This window comes from Rattus rattus, chromosome 1 (genome assembly GCF_011064425.1).
Source record: "Rattus rattus isolate New Zealand chromosome 1, Rrattus_CSIRO_v1, whole genome shotgun sequence".
Lineage (NCBI taxonomy): Eukaryota > Metazoa > Chordata > Mammalia > Rodentia > Muridae > Rattus > Rattus rattus.
In genome coordinates this window covers 270,528,150-270,548,314 of record NC_046154.1, presented here as the reverse complement: position 1 = coordinate 270,548,314, position 20,165 = coordinate 270,528,150, and the positions used below count along the sequence as shown (strand labels likewise).

At 50.3% G+C, this 20,165-nt stretch overlaps 1 protein-coding gene across 1 annotated transcript; it reads left to right on the top strand.

Moving 5' to 3' along the window:
* Positions 1-31: 31 nt before the first annotated feature.
* On the top strand, positions 32-19,695 carry Endou (endonuclease, poly(U) specific). The gene is made up of 11 exons (XM_032891007.1): positions 32-86; positions 3,403-3,525; positions 3,834-3,887; positions 10,805-10,867; positions 11,360-11,497; positions 11,868-12,039; positions 12,575-12,774; positions 17,408-17,521; positions 18,120-18,226; positions 18,911-19,053; positions 19,572-19,695. The coding sequence occupies exons 1-11, from the start codon at positions 32-34 to the stop codon at positions 19,690-19,692; spliced, it is 1,290 nt and encodes a 429-aa protein (XP_032746898.1). The 3' UTR covers positions 19,693-19,695.
* The last annotated feature ends 470 nt before the right edge of the window (positions 19,696-20,165 follow it).

Sequence of the window (20,165 nt, the reverse complement as noted above, 5' to 3'; positions counted from 1 at the left end):
CCTCTGGTCCTCGGAGGAGGTCCCTGAGGGCATGGCCGTAGTGGTTTCAGAGGTGCAGGCAGCCCTGGGCTACTGGGCTGAAAGTGGTAGTTAAGCCTCTGTTGTTAATGAATGGGAAGTGAAGGCAGAGTGGATGGGGAGACACCAGCAGGCAGGAGTGAGCATCCATCCACACCAGGGGTCACGGCCAGGCACTGGCCACGGTCTGGAAACCAGGTCCCTTCCAAGGCCTTGGCTGGTTCAAGCGAGCAGAGGTAGGAAGCTGGTCTTGGAGGTGAAGGTTTTTGGTTCACTGGGTTTCCATGGTAATAACATCTGTGTTTCCCTGAGAGACGAACATGTGGGGATGCCTCGGTTGTCGAAGGGCCTGAGGGCTGGCGTACAGGGATCTTCTGTCTATACAGGCTTGGTGCCCACCTTTATTGACGGCCAGTGGGGAAAGGGTGTAAAGGGTGCGGCGTGCTATGGCCTGAGAGGATACAGAGAACTGTAGCTCCTCACAGGGGAGGGAATCGGGGTTCTGAATGGGGAGTGGAAGGCGGACCCGGGGCTGGGAGGACAGACAAAATGAAGGACGGCCTAGGAGAGGTAGAGATGAGGCAGAGGGGTGAGGGACACAGGCTGCTGGAATAGTGATGTCAGCCCTAGCTCGGTGAGTGAGGCTTTGTGACAAAGGGAGGCACTGGGTAGGAACCGGAGTCACAAGGAAGAGTCATCTAATGTCCCCAGTGCAACACACACTGCTACCCCCATGACACAGGGTTACCTCGAAGCAAAACAAATTCACAGAGGAATGTGAGACCGGCTGGCATCGGGCTCTCACTGGGAACAAAGCTCTGAGGAGGCAGAGATGACAAACCCACATAGCATGGGCCACTGGGAGAGCTCTCCTGGACTCCGCAGCCAGCCATTCAGTTGTCCTCAACTCCTGCCAGCCCTAGACCGCACTCGGTGAATTCCATCCTGGGTGTTCTGCCAGGATGGTAGGGCAAGCAGCTGACCCAGCCTTCCTGCACTGAGCGCTTTTTTCTTAAGACCTTGGCATTTAGGTGCCAAGCGAGATGACTTAAGATTCATGAAGGGTTCCCTGTGTGCTTGGATGCAAAAGTGGCCTTGGGCTTGGCCTCCTTTAGGGACAATCCTCTGGATCAGTGCCCTGTCTTCTTGGGTGTGTTGGAGGCCCTGTGCTCAATATGCAATGGCCTCAGGACCTGGTTTAACCTGGACCTGACACCTCTCTCAGATGTGAAGAATAGACCCATAATGACGATGATGTCAGCTGCTAAAACATCCCATTGCACACGTGCTAACAACCAGCTCATAGCATGGCCCAGCTGAACCGGGGGAGGGAGTCAGGGGAAGTAGTTTGTGTGCAGGTTCCCTGACCAGGGCCGATTGCCGATTGCCACAGCCAGGCTGGACATCTGCCACCTCCGATATGGACGTGGAATGTTGCCGCTGTTTATTTACATAACAAATACCGAAACGGTTCTGTCCTGTGTCGCACGCCACAGAGAGCGCCTTGCCAATGCTAACTCTAAATTCTTGAACACAGTCTACGAGATAGAATCTGATTTTTTCCCCCCATTTTTACAGATTAATAAAAACAGAGACACAGAAAGTTAAATCCGGCTCAGGGTCACACAGCCGAAAGGCATGATAACCAGGATTCCAACCCAGAGTCCAGCCTCACCCCGCTGTGCACCCCTCCTCAGGTGTGCTGTGATCCCAACTCACCCGAGTCTCACCCGAGGCAAAACCTATTCTTTCTCCCTTCCTGGTCTGGGTACATGCTCAGCGGGAAATGTCATCTTAGTCTAGTGCTTGCCCAAATATCAATACAAAAGTGATACTTTATCAATCGGTTTAGTGCAAGCTCCTTCTTGCTGTGACTCTAAGTTCAAGGGCAACTCCAGCACTAGTCTAAGTTGGGTTTGTATTTCCTGATTGGCCCAATCCAGGCGCTCATGGTGGTTCTCCTCTCTTCCTCTCCTCTCCTCTCCCTCTCTCCTCCTCTCCTCCTCTCCTCTCCTCTCCTCTCCCCTCCCCTCCTCCCCTCCCCTCCCCTCCCCCTCCCTCCTTTCCCTTCCCCTTCTTCCTTCCTTCCTTCCTTCCTTTTCTTTCTTTTTCTTCTGAGACAGAATCTGATACCGTTCAGGCTGACTTTGACCTTGTGTTAATTACCAAGGCTGGCCTTGAACACCTGATCCTCCTGCTTCTCTCTCACAAGCCCTGGCATTATAAACACGCCCCTGGCTTCTGACTCTGATCCTGTCATTCTGCACGGTCCTCAGCCTAATCCCTAAGCCCAGTGTTCTTGACACGGAGCCACCGCAAAAACACCCTAAGAGTGGAGAGACCCCTCCTCTACCTCCTGCCCCCCCATTTGCTGTAGTAGTGGGCATAGTGGGGGATGATTTCTCTTTTACAGTGGTAGAGCTTGTATTGTTCTTTGAAAAAGTTCTGGTCGTTGCCAGGTGTGTGTGTCTGTGTGTGGAGTAGAGGCAAATGGGTAGCTGAGTTCAAGGCCAGCCTGGTCTACAGAGTGAGTTCCAGGACAGCCTGGGCTATGCAGAGAAACCCTGTCTTGAAAATCAAAACAAAACAGAGAAAACAAAACAAAAGTCCTGGACATAAGCCTCTTGTGACCAAAAGCTTGCCTCTGTAAGCGGTTTGTCTGGAGCAAGGGATGTGGTCCGCGGTTGCATAACAGAATCCTGTCCCAAAGCCCAGTTCTCACCCACATTGGCCTCATTCCCCACCCAAGCACAGAATGCATTCCAGAGGCTGGAAAGAGCAGAGATGGGACAGGGGAGTAGAGTGGAAGGAAGGGTGAAAGGGGGAGAGGGGAGAAGACCAGAGGACCAGAGAGTGGGGAGGGATGGCCTGAAAGGCGGCCTAGGGGAGTGACATGAGACTCAGAGACAGCAGTAGTGGCACTCCTTCATCTACAGGACAGGCCAAAGGACCTTGTCCAGGCCGCTGACTTTTTGTTCAGCCTGGTGGGAGTTGAAAATCTGAAAATTTTTCACCCCCAAATGAAGGTTTCTTTTGGCAATCTGGAGGCCCTGGCTACATCCGCTGTGTCTGGGAAGTGGCCGTAGACTCTGGTCAGGTCCCGGCTGTGACCGCTCACACACTGCCTCTTTGCTAGTTTCTGTCATGAATCCGTCAAGTCAACAGGCACCTGAGTCAGAGCCTCGGCTTGGTGCTCTGAGCCTGGGAACATGTGGGGCAGGACCAAGAGTGGGGAAGGCCTATGCCGAGTTGACAGGTTGTAAGCATACTTGTCCTGCAGGCAGCAATGACCTCCTCTATCTGTCCCTGAGCAATCCTGAAGGGGCAATTTAGGGAAAACATCGGATCCCTGAAGCACTGAACTGGTGGTCTTGACTGTCATAGGAAACCTGGAGTCCTGTGCATCTCGCTGTAATGAGAGATTTAACCGGGATGCTGTCTGCCAGTGTGATCGCCGGTGCCCCCAGCATGATGACTGCTGTGACGACTATGAACATCTGTGCACTGGTGAGACATCTGTGGGATGAATGGTCAGAGATGAAGCAGGCCAGACTGTGTGCACGTCTGGACTGGTGTTTGTAAGTCCAGAGCAAGGTTGGGAACCAAGGAGAGGGTTCCAGGACCCAGGAGGAGAGCGCGGACAGCAGAGATTACAAGATTACAAGGGTCAGGGATTTGGTGACCGCTCGTCTCAGGCTTTCTAGAAGTTTCCTAAGGTGAAGTAGGGCAGATACTATGACTTAGACGATCTGTGGGAACCGTCAGGATTAACAGTCTCTTGAAAGCTTAAGTTCTACCCCCCTCCCCACCAATAGGAGGACAAAATGACGATTTGGTAGATATGAGATTGTTCACTATTGGTCACACAGGTAAGTGTGTGGAAAGCACACACATAAGTGGAAGGCAACACTCACGATCTTCGTGAACTGGGGAAAATGGCATGGCCTCTGTGACATCATAACACAGACCGTGCTTCTCCAGAGAACCCACTGAACAGCTTTAAACTTCCTTTCCAATGCTGGGTGTAATAGCACACCACTTAAAATCCCTGCGCTCTGGGAGGCAGAGGCAGGTGGATCTCCATGAGTTGGAAGCCAACATGGTAGACACAGTCAGGTCCAGGACAGCCAGGGGCTACATAGTGAGAATCTGTCTCAAAATAACAACAACAATAACAACAAACAAACAAAAGTAAGGCATGCCCTTTCCTAAAGGGCCATTTATTTCTCTATCAGCACAAACTCGAATGTACTTCCCCCTCCTCTGTACTGGAGATTGAACCATTGGTGGTGGTGGTGGTGGGGTCTCAGATCTATGAGATAGGTTCTCGTCTGAGATAGATCTATGAGATAGGTACTCATCTACTGAACTGTACTCTCAGCTCATTTTCTACTTTTTATTTTGAGACAGGATATGAGTAAGTTTCCAAGGTCAGCCTTGAACTCATTATGTAGCACAGGCTGGCCTTGAACTGTGACCTTCCTGCTGCAGCCTGCCAAGATGCTAGGATTACAGGCTCTTAACACCCAGGCCCAGTAAATACTGGTTGACAAGTCGTTTTTTTTAAATATTTTTCATTTCTGTGAGTGTGTGAGTGTGAGGTGAGGGAGTGTGTGTGGAGTGTGTGAGTGTGTGGTATGTGGTGTGTGAGTGTGAGTGTGGGTGTGTAACTGAGGTGTGAGTGTGTGAGGTGTGTGTGAGTGTGGGCTGTGGTGGTGTGTGTGAGTGTGAGTTTGAATATGTGAGTGTGAGTGTGGAGTGTGAGAGTGTGAGTGTGAGTGTGTGTGTGTGTGCTGTGTGTGTGGTGTGTGGTGTGTGAGTGTGGAGTGTGTGGTGTGAGTTGTGAGTGTTTTTTAAATGTGGGTGTTTGTGGGTGTGAGGTGTGTGTGGGTGTGAGGTGGTGGGTGAGTGTGTGAATGTGTGTGTGTGGTGTGAGTGTGTGTGTGGTTTGAATGTGGGTGTGGTGGTGTGTGTGTGAGTGTGTGTGTGAGTGTGTGTGGTGTGAGTGTGTGAGTGTGTGTGTGTGTTGTGTGTATGTGTGTGGGTGTGGTGTGTGTGTGTGGTGTGTGTGTGTGTGTGGTGTGTGTGTATGTGTGTGGTGTGTGAGTGTGTGTGGGTGTGTGTGTGTGTGTGTGTGTGTGTGTGTGTGTGTGTGTGTGTGTGTGTGTGTGTGTGTGTGTGTGTGTGTGTGTGTGTGTGTGTGTGTGAGTGTGTGTGTGTGTGTGTATGTGTGTGAGTGAGTGTGAGTGTATGTGTGTGTGTGTATGTGTGTGTGTGTGAGAGTGTGTGTGAGTGTGAATGTGTGTGTGAGTGTGTGTAGGTGTAGCTGAGAAGGCCACAAGGTGATGGTTCTCTGGAACTGGAGTTACGGGCAGTTGCAAGCTACCTGACATGTGTGCTGGCATCTAACTTCCTCTGGATATGCAACTGCTCTTTCTTTTTAAAAATTTTTATTATATATTTCTTTACTTACATTTCAAAGGCTATTTCCCTTCCCGGTTTTCTGTCCATAAGCCCCCATTCCCTCCCCTTCCCCTCCCCCTTACAGATATTCCCCCTATACATCCCCCTTACTGCCCTCCCCCATATTCCCCTGCACTGGGGGTCCAACCTTGGCAGGACCAAGGGCTTCCCCTTCCACTGGTGCCCCAACAAGGCTATTCTCTGCTACATATGCAGTTGGAGCCCTGGGTCAGTCCAGTCTTTCGGTAGTGGTTTAGGCCCTGGAAGCTCTGGTTGGTTGGCATTGTTGTTTTTATGGGGTTGCAAGCTCCTTCAACTCTTTCAATCCTTCCTCTAATTCCCCCCAAGGGGGTCCTATTCTCAGTTCAGAGGTTTGCTGATAGCATTGACCTCTGTATTGGACATGCTCTGGATGTGTCTCTCAGGAGAGATCTAAATCCGGTCCCTTTCAGCATGCATTTTTTAGCTTCATCAATCTTATTTAGTTTTGGTGGCTGTATATATATGGGCCACATGTGTGTCAGGCTCTGAATGGCCGTTCCTTGAGACACTGCTCTAAACTTTGCTTCCATATCCCCTCCTATGGATATTTTCCCCCTTTTAAGAAGGAGTGGGAGCATCTGCATTTGGGTCATCTTTCTTCTTGAGCTTCCTGTGGTCTGTAGATTGCATCTTGGGTAATTTGAGCTTTTTGGCTAATATCCACTTATCATTGAGTGCATACCAAGTGTGTTTTCCTGTGATTGGGTAACCTCACTCAGGGTGATATTTTCTAGTTCATTCCATTTGCCTATGAATTTCATGAAGCCATTGTTGTTGATAGCTGAGTAGTACTCCATTGTGTAGATGTACCACATTTTTTTAATCCATTCCTTTGTTGAATGCAACTGCTCTTAACTGTTAAGCCATCTCTCCAGACCTTGAAAAAAAAAATCATTGGAATAGACTCCTTGTTTGGATGCTTCCGCGGTTGCAGACTCCGGGTAGAAGGATCATCTGCTGTTGTGACATGAAGTTCTTCTGGGTTTGTTGTCAAACCGTGCACACAGGACTCTAGTTAGAAAGCACAGTCATGGGTGATTGGCCTGTGTGGTTATACAGGTTGTACGAGGTCACCTGACCTGGCTGAGCTGGCAAGCTAGAGGAAGATGCGACTTGCATCCTCCTCACAGGATGTGAGCTCTGGAGGAGACCCATGTTTGCTAAGAAGGGATGCCCTGCCCCCCCTTACTCCCCGCCCCAAGGGTTCTCTGTGTATCTGTCTGTCTTAGAACTCACTCTGTAGAACAGGCTGGCCTCATACTTGAAGACTGGTTTGCTTCTATCCCTCGAGTGCTAGGTCTCAAGGCGAGCATCGCCACTGCCTGACGGAATGCCTTTTTTAAATTTGCTCAAAGGTGTCTACCATTGACCCAGCCATGGGTTCCCAATTTTGCTTCCACTCACGTGAAACACTCTTCGGTTTACACAAAACGCACCTATATATCTACTAGCAGAGGTCCTAGCGATCAGGCAGAGTCAGAGCCCAGCTTTTTCTGCGGTGCCCTGGCTCTGGGCTAATAATCACTCAGTAGGTGGGGGAAGGGCTGTTTACCCTAGCTTTTTAAGAAAGAGGCAAAGCCAACCTGAGAGCCACTTCAGTCCCCAGTTTCTGATTTGCAGCTCAGAACTTTTTTTTTTTTTTCCATAGAAAGTATCTTGTGCTGGTTGAAAGTCTGGCTCGGCTCACAAAAGCCTATTCAGCATAGAATGTAGCTTAGATGCTTGTAGATTTCCAACACTCGCTACACAGCCTGGCACTCACTAAGCAGTGGGTTGAGCCTCATCTGACTGAATAAGCTGACCTGTGGTCCTGACGGTGGTGGTGTGGGGTTAGTGAGAAATCTCACCAGCAGACTCGGAGTTCCCAGAATGCTGTCCTTTCTTGGTGGGTCTGGCTAGCTGTGCTCTGCCATGTGATGAGAGGGGAGTTCAGACCCTTGGAAATAGTCTTTCCTCTTCTCCATTCTTACTCGATCCGCCCCCCTCTACCCGGAGCCAAGGCTTCAGTCGCTCAGCCTTTCTGGTAAGGGAAAGGGCAGCGAGACGAAGATGCTGTTCAGTCACGTGAAGCCAAGAACAGGAAGATGGCATCTCGTGTCCCTTAAGGCCTGAGAACTTTCTCCTGAGTCTGGTGGGCAGTTAGGGGAGTGTTGCCCATCGGCTGGCTGGGCTCCTTTTCTTCTACCTGGGTAGAAACCATGGGTATGCAAGGAACTGTTCTTGGCAGCGTCTGTGACAGTATGTGACAGCAGGGAGTGAGGCAGCAGATGGAAGGGACAGCAGGAGACACTTTCTAGGACTCAGCTCTTGGGCAGGCCTTTGCTACTTTTAATCTAGAAGTGTTACAGCTCTTGTGTGGGTCTAGGGCTCTGTAATGCTACAGCTTTTGTGGGGGCCTGGAACCCCAGGATCCCATCGCTCCTGAATGGCTGTTAACTGAAGCTGGCACTGCAGTTTGCTCTGGCCTCTGTCAAGGAGTCTATCCCTGAAGAAGCAACTCCTATCTCTCTTTTCGTTTGACCGCCTGCTTCTGCCACTCACAACGGTGGAAGGAATCCCTTGAGTGTGACAGAACTTAACTAGGAGAGCCGGGATAGCAAACCGATGGACGCCGAAGTCACCTCTAGCTGGTGGCTTCGTGGGGGGTTCACTGTTGACTCTACAAAGGGTAAGGAAAGGAGTCAATGAAGAAAGAAGAGGAATGTGGACTTACCAAGGAAAAGTAAGAAAGACTCCAGAGAGTGGGAGGGTGTCTTAGTTAGGGTTTTACTCCTGTGAACACACACCGTGACCGAAGCAACTCTTATAATTGGGGCTGGTTTACAGGTTCAGAGGTTCAGTCCATTATCGTCAAGGCAGGAGCATGGCAGCATCCAGGCAGGCATGGTGCAGGGGGAGCTGAGTTCTACCACTTGTTCTGAAGGCAGCTAGAAGTCTGGCTCCCATATGGTTAGGAGGAGGGTCTCATTCCTCACCTCCACAGTGACACACTTCCTCCAACAAGCCCACACCTACTCCAGCAAGGCCACACCTCCTAATAGTCCCGCTCCTTGGGCCAAGCATATTCAAACCACCACAGAGGGGTTCCAAGGATCAAGCTTACCACCCTGTTGCCTTATTGGTGACCTTTTATGAAACTTAGGGTGAGAACTAGATTGGAACTGAGGTCATTTTTTTTATTGAGACTGGAAATTCTGAGCACGTGACGGGCCTAACCAGTAAGAAAAGTTCACTTACCCAACGTGTGGTTCTTTGGCCCAATGGGGGCAGTAATCACGTGTTAATGGTCCAATGAACGGAGTGGCCACATGTCTTGTAATCCACAATGGGCCTCGACCTTACTTTCTTCCAGGAGCTAATGCCTGCCTTAAAAGCAGCACACATTTCCCATGGTTCCCTTCTGCACACATCCCCTTCCCCTCTCCAGCCTGCCTGACCTCTGTCCTCTTGCTGCCGTGATGGCTGTCTTTAATCTTTCTGGCAGTTGCTGCCTTTTAATTTGGGTTCAGGTCAGCCCACTCTCGGGGTGGGGGGGTGGAGAGAATGCTCATGAGAGGCATTTTGCTGGGTTTCATATCAGCACCGGATGGGCAGCATAGCTGGGTGTCCCCTGCCCAGCTCATGAAGCCTGATGTTGTAGTCGGAGGAGAAGGGGTGTTGGCACCAGTCACGGCATGCAGGTAAAGCTTGGTGCTTACCCCGGAAATGGTTGCAATCATTCCTCCTCCGTCAGACCAAGCCTCTTAAACTGTTTCCGCCCGGGACTTCTTCATGCCTGAGAGACTTTTACGTGACTCTGGGCACATAGCTATATAAAACAGGTATACATATCAAACTTTACTGCAGTAGCCAAGTGTGGTGGTACACGCCTGTAACCCCTAGCACTCGGAAAGTGGAAGCAGTAGGCCTAGGGGTTCAAAGCTATCTTTAGCTACATAGTTTAAAGTCAGCCTGGTCTACCTGAGGGCCTGTCTCACGAAACATATTGCAGACCCAGGCCTAAGCCAGAAGAATGAGTCTGGATCTGTCCAGGGGAGACACTGGTATAATCCAAGCAGTCACGGGGAGGGGAGGGGTGGCCAGGAAAGCAAAAGGGGCCGTGTCATTTACGACGCACTATGATCCTGAACCAGAACAGACTGGTTGGGCTTGCGTGTTGTGACGCATACAACAGTGCATGCTGTACGTTTAGAACCAAACATGCCGCGAGGTCACGTGACACGTGATTGCATCCTGTCAGTAACACCTCAGATTCATGTTTTATTTGGGGTTTAATTTTTTTCCACCATTGCCTGTCCAGAAACATTTTACTGGTGGCAAGTTCTTCGTGACTCCGTATCCAGTTATATGTGACCCTATGTGTGGCTGTGTGTGACCCACAGTTAAGCCGGGTCAGGCCAGCACGGGAAGTGCTCTGCCTCTGTTAGGCTTGGGTGTAAACTGCTATAGAGTCAGTCCTCAGAAGCTTGTGGATTGCACGGCATGGTGCAAGCTGTTTGAAATGGCTGTGCCATGGGACTGTGGCGTCAGGGCCCGGAGTAAGCAGAGGACATTATCTGGTAGTTTTCCTCCGTGCAGTGAAGCCGGCACACGGCTGGTACAGCTAGCTGTTTGGAGAACAGTCCTTTAACCCGAGGCATCTAAGGCAGCCAGAAAGTCCAGTAGCTTCCAGTTAGGGAGTCAAACTTCCCCATCCCACGCTGATTTACGGGCAAACATCATAAGGAGTGCGTACAGTAAGAACTAGAAGAATGTATCCCTACTATTAGCAGTGATTTTGAACAGATTTTAACAGCGCTTCAACAATACTTAGCACCTGCCCAGCCCCCCAGGGAGAGGTGGGTCCCCACTCACCCTCTTAATAGAAACAGGATGTTCTCAACTGAGAGTCTCGTCATTTGGAGAATGCTGAACTGCTCTAGTCATATGGGGCAACTCAAATTGGTTTTCAATCCAGAAGGGGCTCCCCTGTCTCTTCTTTTTTTCTTACATACTTTTCTTTTTATATCTTTTGAGCACAGTGGGTACCAAATGCCAGAATGGTGGGGAGTTTGTCACCTGGGGAAATTATATTTTTTTATTTTTTTATTCTGAGTTTCTAATCTGACCTTGAAAAGCCCTTCCAACTTTAGTCCTCAGCCTTCAGTGTCAGGGTGGGGGTGGGGTAGGGTGTCCAGCTAACCTTTCAACACACAAGCTTGCCTAGAGGATGGGAAGCCCAGAACCGGGGAGAAAGCTGGAGGGAAACAACATGGTTGGTGACTTTATTTCCCTGCCATAGATGAAGAAGGCCCCCCAGAGCCAAAGGCACGCCTGGATCCCGAGGATGAGATCCCAGCCAGCTGTAAGCCTGAAGCCCGGATGGAGACGGGGTGGTGGTGGGGTGGGGTGGTGGTGGGAGGTAAGGGGGCAGGGGGGGCAGGAGAGGGGGTGACAAGGGGAAAGGGACCCAGGGGCAAGGACCCAGGTCTAAGCCTGAAGAATGAGTCTGGATCTGTCCAGGGGAGACACTGGTGGGATCCAAGCAGCCACGGGGAGGGGTGGCCAGGAAAACATCCAAGGCCTGGGGAGGGAAATGAAAGAGATTTTATTTTTAGAGCGGGAAGATTATAAAAACAACAGGCCAGAGTAGAGTCCAGCATCAGAAAGCGAAGGATTTCCTGACGGCAGAGTGTGCAAGAAGTCAAGCTTGTTTGTTGTTGTTGGTGGTGGTTTTTTCCAGGAGGACCTTTAGCCAGAAGCATAGCTAGGGGTGTTGGTAGAAGGGCTGGTCTTTAGGCTCCTAGATGCCCTCTACAGGTTGCCAGGGACACAGCCCCTCCCTCTGTCCTCTTAGACCTGTACTCCTCACCAAGCTCCTGCCAGGGCCGCTGCCGGGAAACCTACGACAAACACCACCCTTGCCACTGCAATGACCGCTGCCTAGAGTTTGGGAACTGCTGTGAGGATTTTGGCAACCTGTGTGGGGACCATGGTCAGTCTGCTCGTCTGAGAACCCTTAGGAGGGGATTCTCCTAAGGTCTGTGGCCCAGACCTGCTGCTTGGGACCTCTGGACTGGGCTGGCCATTCTGATAAGTCCTCCAGGAGGTTCTGATGGCCGCCTCGGTGTGGGAACCTGGGTGCAGAAGGGCGATATGGACGTTCTGTGCCCACCGTGGCCGTGGCACATGCTGTTCTTAGGAATCTTTTACTGCCCTGCCCTCTAACTGCCCGAGTACTGGACAGTGTTCCCCGTCACTAGAGCAAGCTTCCAGAAGGGGGCAAGAGGGGGGCACTGTTTATCTTCAGACAGTTGATGCTTTGCCTCCCTCTACCTCTCATGCCATCTCCCCATTCCCCTCAGAGGGTTTCTCCCACAGCAGCGATGCCATCACCAAGGAGGAGCTTAAGAGTATCTCCGAGACCATCTACAGGGTAGACATCAATAAAGCCCAGAAGGAAGACATTGTCCTCAACAGTCAAAACCAGATCTCCCCGGCAGAGACAGGAAACCAAGTGGATCGATGCCCAGAGCCGTGAGTGCCCCTCACTCCTTCCAACCCCTCACCCCGTCTCTCCCCTGCCCTCACTTCCCTTGATGCCGCAGATCTTTGCTCCTCAAGTCAGGCAAACTCGGAGGGAGAAGACGTCCCTCTGGCATGGATAACTGGTGTCCAGAAACAGAGAAGTCACCTGAGCTTTGGGGGTGTGTAGCCAGGTTTCTGTGGTAAGATGGGAGAAAACAGACCTCAGAGTCGGCCGTCAAAAGTAACTCAGGCAGGCGCTGGCACTGCACTCCTTTAATCCCAGCACTTGGGAAACCGAGGCAAGTGATGAGTTCCAGGCCAGCCTGGTCTACGGAGCAAATTCCAGGACGGCCAGGGCTACACAGAGAAACCCCATTTCATTCAAAACCGAACTAAACCAAAAAACACAGCACCCATCCCTCAAAGCACCTCTGGCTGCCCCCCAGCTCCTAACGCCATTTCTGTGTCCTCCCTGTCTGGAAGATTTGGGGGAGAGTTTCAAGGGCGTATTCAGGTCTCTTAATGGTTCCATTCACCTGCCCAGGCTCTTCAAGTACGTGAACGAGAAGCTCTTCTCCAAGCCTACCTACGCGGCCTTTATCAACCTACTCAACAACTACCAGCGGGCCACAGGTCACGGGGAACACTTCAGTGCCCAACAGCTGGAAGAGCAGGTTGTTTTCCTCAGGGAGGTCATGAAGACAGCTGTCATGAAAGAGCTTTACAGCTTTCTCCGTCACCAAAGTGAGTGGACCTCCTCTTCTGCTGACCTCTCCTCTGCTGAGGTCTCGGCGGGAGTGGGGTGTGGTGGGACAGGGTGTGAGAGCGAAGCAATAGGGTAGGAGGTACTGCATGGAGGATAGTGACATCCGGAAGGGGCCACAGACAAGGCTAGAAGGAAAGCCACCGAGGTCAGGGCCCTGGCAGGAGCAGAATGACCTCCTGGCCTGCTTATATCGTCCCATCTTTTTGACTGGATGTCAGTAATCTTGTGAGTTCTCTACCTTCTGAAGGGACTGAGGGTCCCCTATCCCCATCTCTACTCCCACTTGGGCACTTTTCAGCCACATCACAGATCCCAGAGTCTCGTTAGAAGCCTTGATTTTGGGTTCCCGCTGCCTCCTTCTGGACAGTAGCCAACAGGGAACCAGCCAAGGCTCAGAGAGCCTTTCTCTTAGGAAGTGGTCTGGCTGGACCACCTCCGATGCAGATTCATGCAAATCAGACCAAAAATGGTTTTGGCTTTGGGACTTCTTGGCTCTGGGTTCTGTTTGTTAGTGTGCTCCAGATTCCTTTCCTGAACTCTGGCAAGCAGGATCAGTCTGGGTCTCCGCTGCTGGCCCTGGGGACTGCAAACCTGTCGGGCAAACCTGTCTGCAACCTGAGAGTACAACAGTTACCAACTGTTGTTAGAGGGTTCTCTAAGATACACGCAATCCTGGGCTGCCCCCTGGTGTCTGCTCTTGGTAAATACATGAGAGACAGGCATGCTGGTGTTTTTCAACCTTACGGTGCTACCCCAAAATACAGTTCCTTGTGTTGTGCTGACCCCCAACCATAAAATTATTTTCGTTGCTACTTCATAACAGTAATTTTGCTACTGTTATGAATCATAATGTAAACATTTGGGGGGAGGGAGAAGATGATGGTTTGCCAAAGAGGTCAGGTTGAGAACGGCTGGGCTAAGCCCGCGTTATTTAGTAAGAGAACCGGAAGTCTAACCAGGCTGGGAGAGCTAAGCCAGTGCAAGCCATCTTCCAATACCTAGACACGCTTCCTAGCTCTCATCCCCTCTCCCTCACCCTGGTTCCCACTGTCCTGCTATGTTTACAAAGGCTCTAATGACTCAAGCCAGCATCTCTTTAGAGTTTGAGAGATTAAATTATGGCTGAAACTAACTCAGGCCAGACAGACTCTTGGTTCTGTTACCACCAGTGTGATTCTGGTGTTATAGTTTAAAGGAGCCTCCCAAATTTTACATATTAGAAACATAATCTCAGCCAGGTGGTGGTGGTGGTGGTGGTGGTGGTGGTGGTGGTGGTGGTGGTGGTGATGCAGCCAGATGGGGGTGGTGCTGGTGGTGGTGGTGGTGCTGGTGGTGGTGGTGCACGCCTTTAATTCCAGCACTCGGGAGGAGGGTCTCTGTGAGTTCTGGGCCAGCCTGGTCTACTGTGTGAGTTCCAGGACAGCCAGGGCTCCACAGAGAAACCTGTCTTAGACCCCCACCAAACAAACAAACAAACCTCATAATCTCTAGTGTGTTAATGGTATCTAGAGGTGAGAACTTTGGGAGTCGACTCAGTTTCGGATTCACAGATTATCATTTATTACAAACTCCGCCTCTCCTTAGAATGCCTGCTTTGCCTGGCCCTCTGCAGATACCAGCACTCGATATTTGATTTCCTAGACTCCAGAATGGGAGTTAACTAAACTGCTCTTCAGTATAAATTATGTGGTGGCAGGGATGTGGTTTTAGCAGCCCCTGGCAGACCTGTGCAGTTTGTGTGTCACCTCTCCCTGTCTCATCTGTGACACAAGGTCTTTGGGGACTGACGCTTGCAGAGGACCAGAGTGGAAGGCCAGCAAGTACTAATAAGGGTAGCTATTTGGTATGTGGAGCCGGTCTGTTATCATGTCTACTCAGCTTGTTTTCCCTCAGCGTTCTAAGTCCTTGAAAGGAGAGAATATTCCTGGTATCTGTTTTGGATCCTCCACACAATTCTGGAAGTCCCTGATTTAAAACTTGAGCTCTGACCTTCTTCCCCTTGGGGCCCTGTGGCCCTCTCCACAACTCCATTAGGCTGTTATTTACATAACACAGCGTGGAGAGAACTCACTGTTCCCACCTCTTCCCCAGACCTGCTCCTCCCTCGGGCAGCTCCTCTCGTAAACATCGCCACAGTCCATCAGCTCTCATGCCCAAAGCCTAGAAGTTAGGATGTGTGTGCGCGTGCATGTGTGTGCGCGCGTGCGTGCATGTGTGTGTGTTTTTGTATGTGTGTGTACATCTGTGTGTATATATGTGAATATGTGCACATATATGTGTATGTCTATGTATATATATGCATGGATGTATGTGTATGTCTGTGTGTATATGTGTATGTATGTGTGTATGTATATGTGTGTATATCTATGTATATATCTATGTGTGTGTATGTTTGTAAGTGTGTGTGTGTATGTGTATGCATGTGTGTATGTATGTCTATGTGTATATGTATGTGTATGTCTATGAATGTGTGTGTCTATAAGTGTGTGTATGTCTATGTATGTCTATGTGTATATGTATGTGTATGTCTGTGAGTGTGTATGTGTATGCATGTTATGTGTATATGTATGTGTATGTCTGTGAGTGTGTATGTGTATGCATGTTATATATATATGTATGTGTATGTTTGTGAGTGTGTATGTGTATGCATGTTATGTGTATATGTATGTGAGTGTGTATATGTGTATATGTATGTATGTGAATGTGTATATATGTGTATGTCTCTGTGTGTATATGTATGTGTGTCTGTGTATGTGTGTATGTATGTGTATGTATGTATGTTTAGGTATATGTGTATGTATGTGTATGTATGTGTGTATGTATGTATGTGTAGGTATGTGTGTATGTATGTATGTGTTTGTATGTCTATGTGTGTGTATGCCTCTGTGTATGTATGTGTGTGTGTGCACGTGTGTGGCTGGAGATTATACCTCAATAGCTTGCACATGCTAGGCAATCTTTGCCCCTGAGCTTGTTGCCCCAGCACAGTAGATACGTTTGACTTTTCTCTTTACCCCACTGCTCTCCACCCCACCTCCCCATCAGTAATCTCCATCGCTCCCACTTCCAAAACACATTCCAGACCTGCTTGCTTCTTCTTACCCCTTCTCTCTGCTGCCACCAGCTAAAGCTACCACCAACTTACAGAGAAAGCATTAGCTTCTGAACTGGTCTCTCTGCTTTTACCTATAGGAACCCATTAACCGCTTTACATGCACAGCCAGAGTGGCCCTTTAAATGCAGCACATGTCACACAATTGCATTCACCCTGGAAAGAAAAAACCCTTCCTGTCCACTGTCTTGTCCATTCATGTCATGTCCACTGTCTTAGTTAGGTCTCTGTTGCTGTGATAAACACCATAGCCAGAACAACTTGGGAAGGGAAGGGTTTATTTCATCCTACGCTTCCAACCCATCACTGAGCAAAGTCAAGGCAGGAACCTGGAGGGAGGATTTTGCTTAAAAACAAAACAAAACGAAAACCATGAAGGACCACTGTTTCCTGGCTTGCTCCGCATGCTTTTTTATATACGCCAGACCCACCTGCCCAGGGCTAGCACTGTCCACAGTGGGCTGAGCCCTTCCATGTCAATCATCAATTAAGAAAATGCCGACAGGCCTGCCTACATGCCAATCTGATAGGTATTTCCTAGGTCGAGGTTCTCTCTTCTCAGACGACTCTAGCTTGTGTCGAGTTGACAAAAAAACCAACCTGGCCACTGTCTACCACAAAGAACCTGACATGGTGTAAGAGAGCCATCCCTGGAGCCATACTGTGTGGAGTCAAGTGCAGTGGCTAGAAGTATGTGTCCTCCTGTGTGAGTTCTATAACTACCTCAGTTTCTGCATCTCCAAGTTCAGGCTGACGGGTATCATTAGCTATGGGAAGATTCAGTGTTGCTACAGATTCTCTTGGAGCACTAGTGTGAATGACTGCAGCTGGTGTGAACGCGGCTAGTGTGAACGCGGCTAGTGCTCCGTAGAGCTGCACTGTTGGCGTGTTAACTAGGGTGTTATCTCTGGAGACGATCTGGCTTTACTGCTATGGCTTGAAGGATCTGGGTGTTACATCCTTCTCCGACTTGACTTTCTCCCTTTCTGCTCACTGTCTCCTGGAAATGTCTCTTCGGATCTCTGGGTAGAAAAGTCCTTATTCTCCAGGTATCTGGTCACTAACAGCCCCCCTTCCTGGCCCCAGCCCTGACTCCTTTGCCTTGGGAGGTAGAGATAGGCAGAGCTCTGTGAGTTCTGTCTTTATGTGTCCGATTCTGGAACAGCTAATGAGACCCCATCTAAAACAACAAAGACCCAAACCTTAGAACACAGGTCTGACTCCTATCTCCTGCTCTAGTTGGTATGGTGTAGACGTCCTACTAATCTGAGATGTTAGTTATTATTTATCAGTCGTGTCTTCCCATGGAAAGCAAGGTGTAGAAAGAGACCCTGTCTGCGTGTGTGTGTGTGTGTGTGTGTGTGTGTGTGTGTATGTGTGTTATGTGTGTGCGCGCGTGTGTGTGTGCATGTTTGATATGTTGGAATAGGTACCCTTCCTTGCTTCCCAGGATCTGACCCACTTCCTCCCCGAATAGTTCTTTGTTTTTCTTTCCACAGACCGTTACGGCTCCCAACAGGAGTTCGTGGAAGATTTGAAGAACATGTGGTTTGGGCTCTACTCAAGAGGCAATGAAGAAGGAGATTCGAGTGGCTTTGAACATGTCTTCTCTGGTAGGCTCGCTGTCCTTGGCTCAGCTGAGTGGGAGGGACGGAGATGACGGAGAGAGGTTCTGCTTAGGGTCTGGACAGCCCTGAGCATCGGTTAATGGGCCACCAAGCTGCCTACCAGGGAGGGGCTCCCAGGCCAACTCTGAAGGCATCTGAGAAATCATGCTTTAGAATAGCTAGGAGGGAGAGAGTTCCAGTCCTCAGGTTCCCAGGGGTCTGTCTAGGACGAGCAAGTGTTTACTGACTTATCTGCTTCTGAGCAGTTCTCTGTTCCATCGCTTGGATGGGGGACTTCTACAGAGGCAGTTGTGTCCTTTCATCCCTTAAAGTTCCCACAGAGCCTGGCTCGATCCTTGGGAAACAGTCAGAGGAGTATGCCAGGGCAGTGGGTGGTCAAGGAGGAAGGAGACTCCTGAGGTCTTGAGCCAAAGCAGAGATTGACAAACATATGAGGAGGTCAGGCAAGGGGCTAAGTAAGCAGCTGAATGGTCTAGAAGCTGGGACCTGGACCTTGGAGACGGGTTCCGCCTGGAGTGGTAGAATGGGAGTGTGGGGGAGGGGATGGAAAGGGAGACCAACCACCTTGGACTCTTCTTTACAGGCGAGGTGAAGAAGGGCAAGGTCACTGGCTTCCATAACTGGATCCGCTTCTACCTGCAAGAGAAGGAGGGTTTGCTTGACTATTACAGTCACAACTACGACGGGCCTGTGAGTGCCTGGGCTGGAGGACCCTGGATGGTGCCCAGACTTCCCGCTCCTCCTCTGCCTTCCAAATAGTCAGACTTGCTTCTCTCTCTGGCCCTCACAACCACCCAACAGGAATATAGATATCTCGCCCTCCTCTGTTAGAGAGCGATTTCTACCCCAAGTCCCAACAGGAAGCCTCCAAACCTGCAGGCGGGGGTGGGGGGGGACGGAGCAGGAGACAGAGGGTGCCACCTCCCCGGGGAAGGTCAAAGTCAAGGGCCCAGGCTTAGAGGAGGAAGGCATGCATCTATCCCCGGGTCTGAACAGCCTTGAAGGGGTGGCTGGAGAGTTCAGCCTGGCTAACTGAGCTAACCTGCATGTTTCATTGGAAACTTTGGCCATCCCACACCCGAACACCATTTAGTGGCAATGAACTGGCCTCCTGCATGTGGAGGGCTGAAGGGAACAGCTGTGTCCCTGTACTATGGCTTGAACCTGTGGAAGTTACAGCGAGTGACCTGGCTACTGGTAGCTTCAGACAGTGGGTCTGAGTGGGACCCAGATACTCTGTCTGCACAGTAGACTGTCCCTTCTGTCTCTTTTTTAAAGAAGCCAGTATCTCCAGAAGGCTCCTCGTGGACCCCCCATATATACTAGCTGACTGTTGGTTCTGCCACATAACCTTTGCTGTGCTCTCCTCTGCAGTGGGATTCCTACCCGGATGTCCTGGCCATGCAGTTCAACTGGGATGGCTACTACAAGGAAGTGGGCTCAGTCTTCATTGGCAGCAGCCCTGAGTTCGAGTTTGCCCTTTACTCTCTGTGCTTCATCACCAGGCCAGGCAAAAAGTGAGCATTGGGTGACCAAGGGACTATGACAGTAAGGGCGTCTTCGACTGTTGCCATCCAGGATGGTGTCAGGAGAATTTGGGTCTTCTGGTCAGTGGCCGGGCAGTTGGAGAAACCACTGTCTTCCCTTCAACGGTGAAGTGGTTAGATTAGCTTGGTGGCTGCCAGTCTTGGTGGAACAGTGGAACCATGTCCTTCTCAAGTGGAGAAGCCAGCAGTGCAATTGTCCCGCATCCCTGAGCCTTACTGTTTGGCACAGGAGGCCGTTTGGGAGAACCAGAGAGAGTCCCAAAGAGAACAGTTGATAATAACTGGTCTCTGTCACTTGAGAACTCGTTTGGGTCCTAATACTTTTTGTTTTTATTTTTTTTGGGGGGATGGGGCTTTGTCTCACAGTGTACCTGGGATGACAGATCCTCTTGCCTCACAGCCTTTTGAAGGCTGGGTTTATGGACTTGTGCCTGGAACAGAGGTAGGCAAAGTTGTGGGCTCCGCTAACTCATGATCTTTCCCTACAGGTGCCATTTGAGCCTGGGGGGCTATCCTTTGGCTATCCAGACCTACACCTGGGACAAGACCACCTACGGGAATGGCAAGAAGTACATTGCCACGGCCTATGTGGTGTCTTCTACCCAGTAGAGCTCGCAGTAGTGGGGGAATGAGAGTAGAGGGCCAAGCAGGATCTGGGTGCTCTTTGCTCTTTACTGGGGAGGGGAGGGAGGAGCCTTGGAGGAATCCCAGAGCCCAGTTTTATAAAAGGAATCTCGAATCTAGAAATGCCCACTTGGGAGAGGGAAAAAAAAAGATATGATTAGAAAGATGCAGGGAACCAGCCTGTGTTTTGGCAACATGAACTAGGAAAGAAAGATGCAGGGAACCAGCCTGTGTTTTGGCAACATGAACTAGGAAAGAGCTCTCTCTGCCTAGAGAAAGGAGCAGCCTTCAAGAGCTCTTTAACATGTCGTGGGGCCATGAGCAAAGTCCTGGGCCTCACACTTCCCTCTAATGTGAAGGGGAGGGGTCTTCCCCTCTTCCTCCTTGGGGCGTGGGGAGGGGGTGAGGCTGATGGTATTATGACTGTGAATCGTCTTTGGTTGTTCGTAGCGAGAACA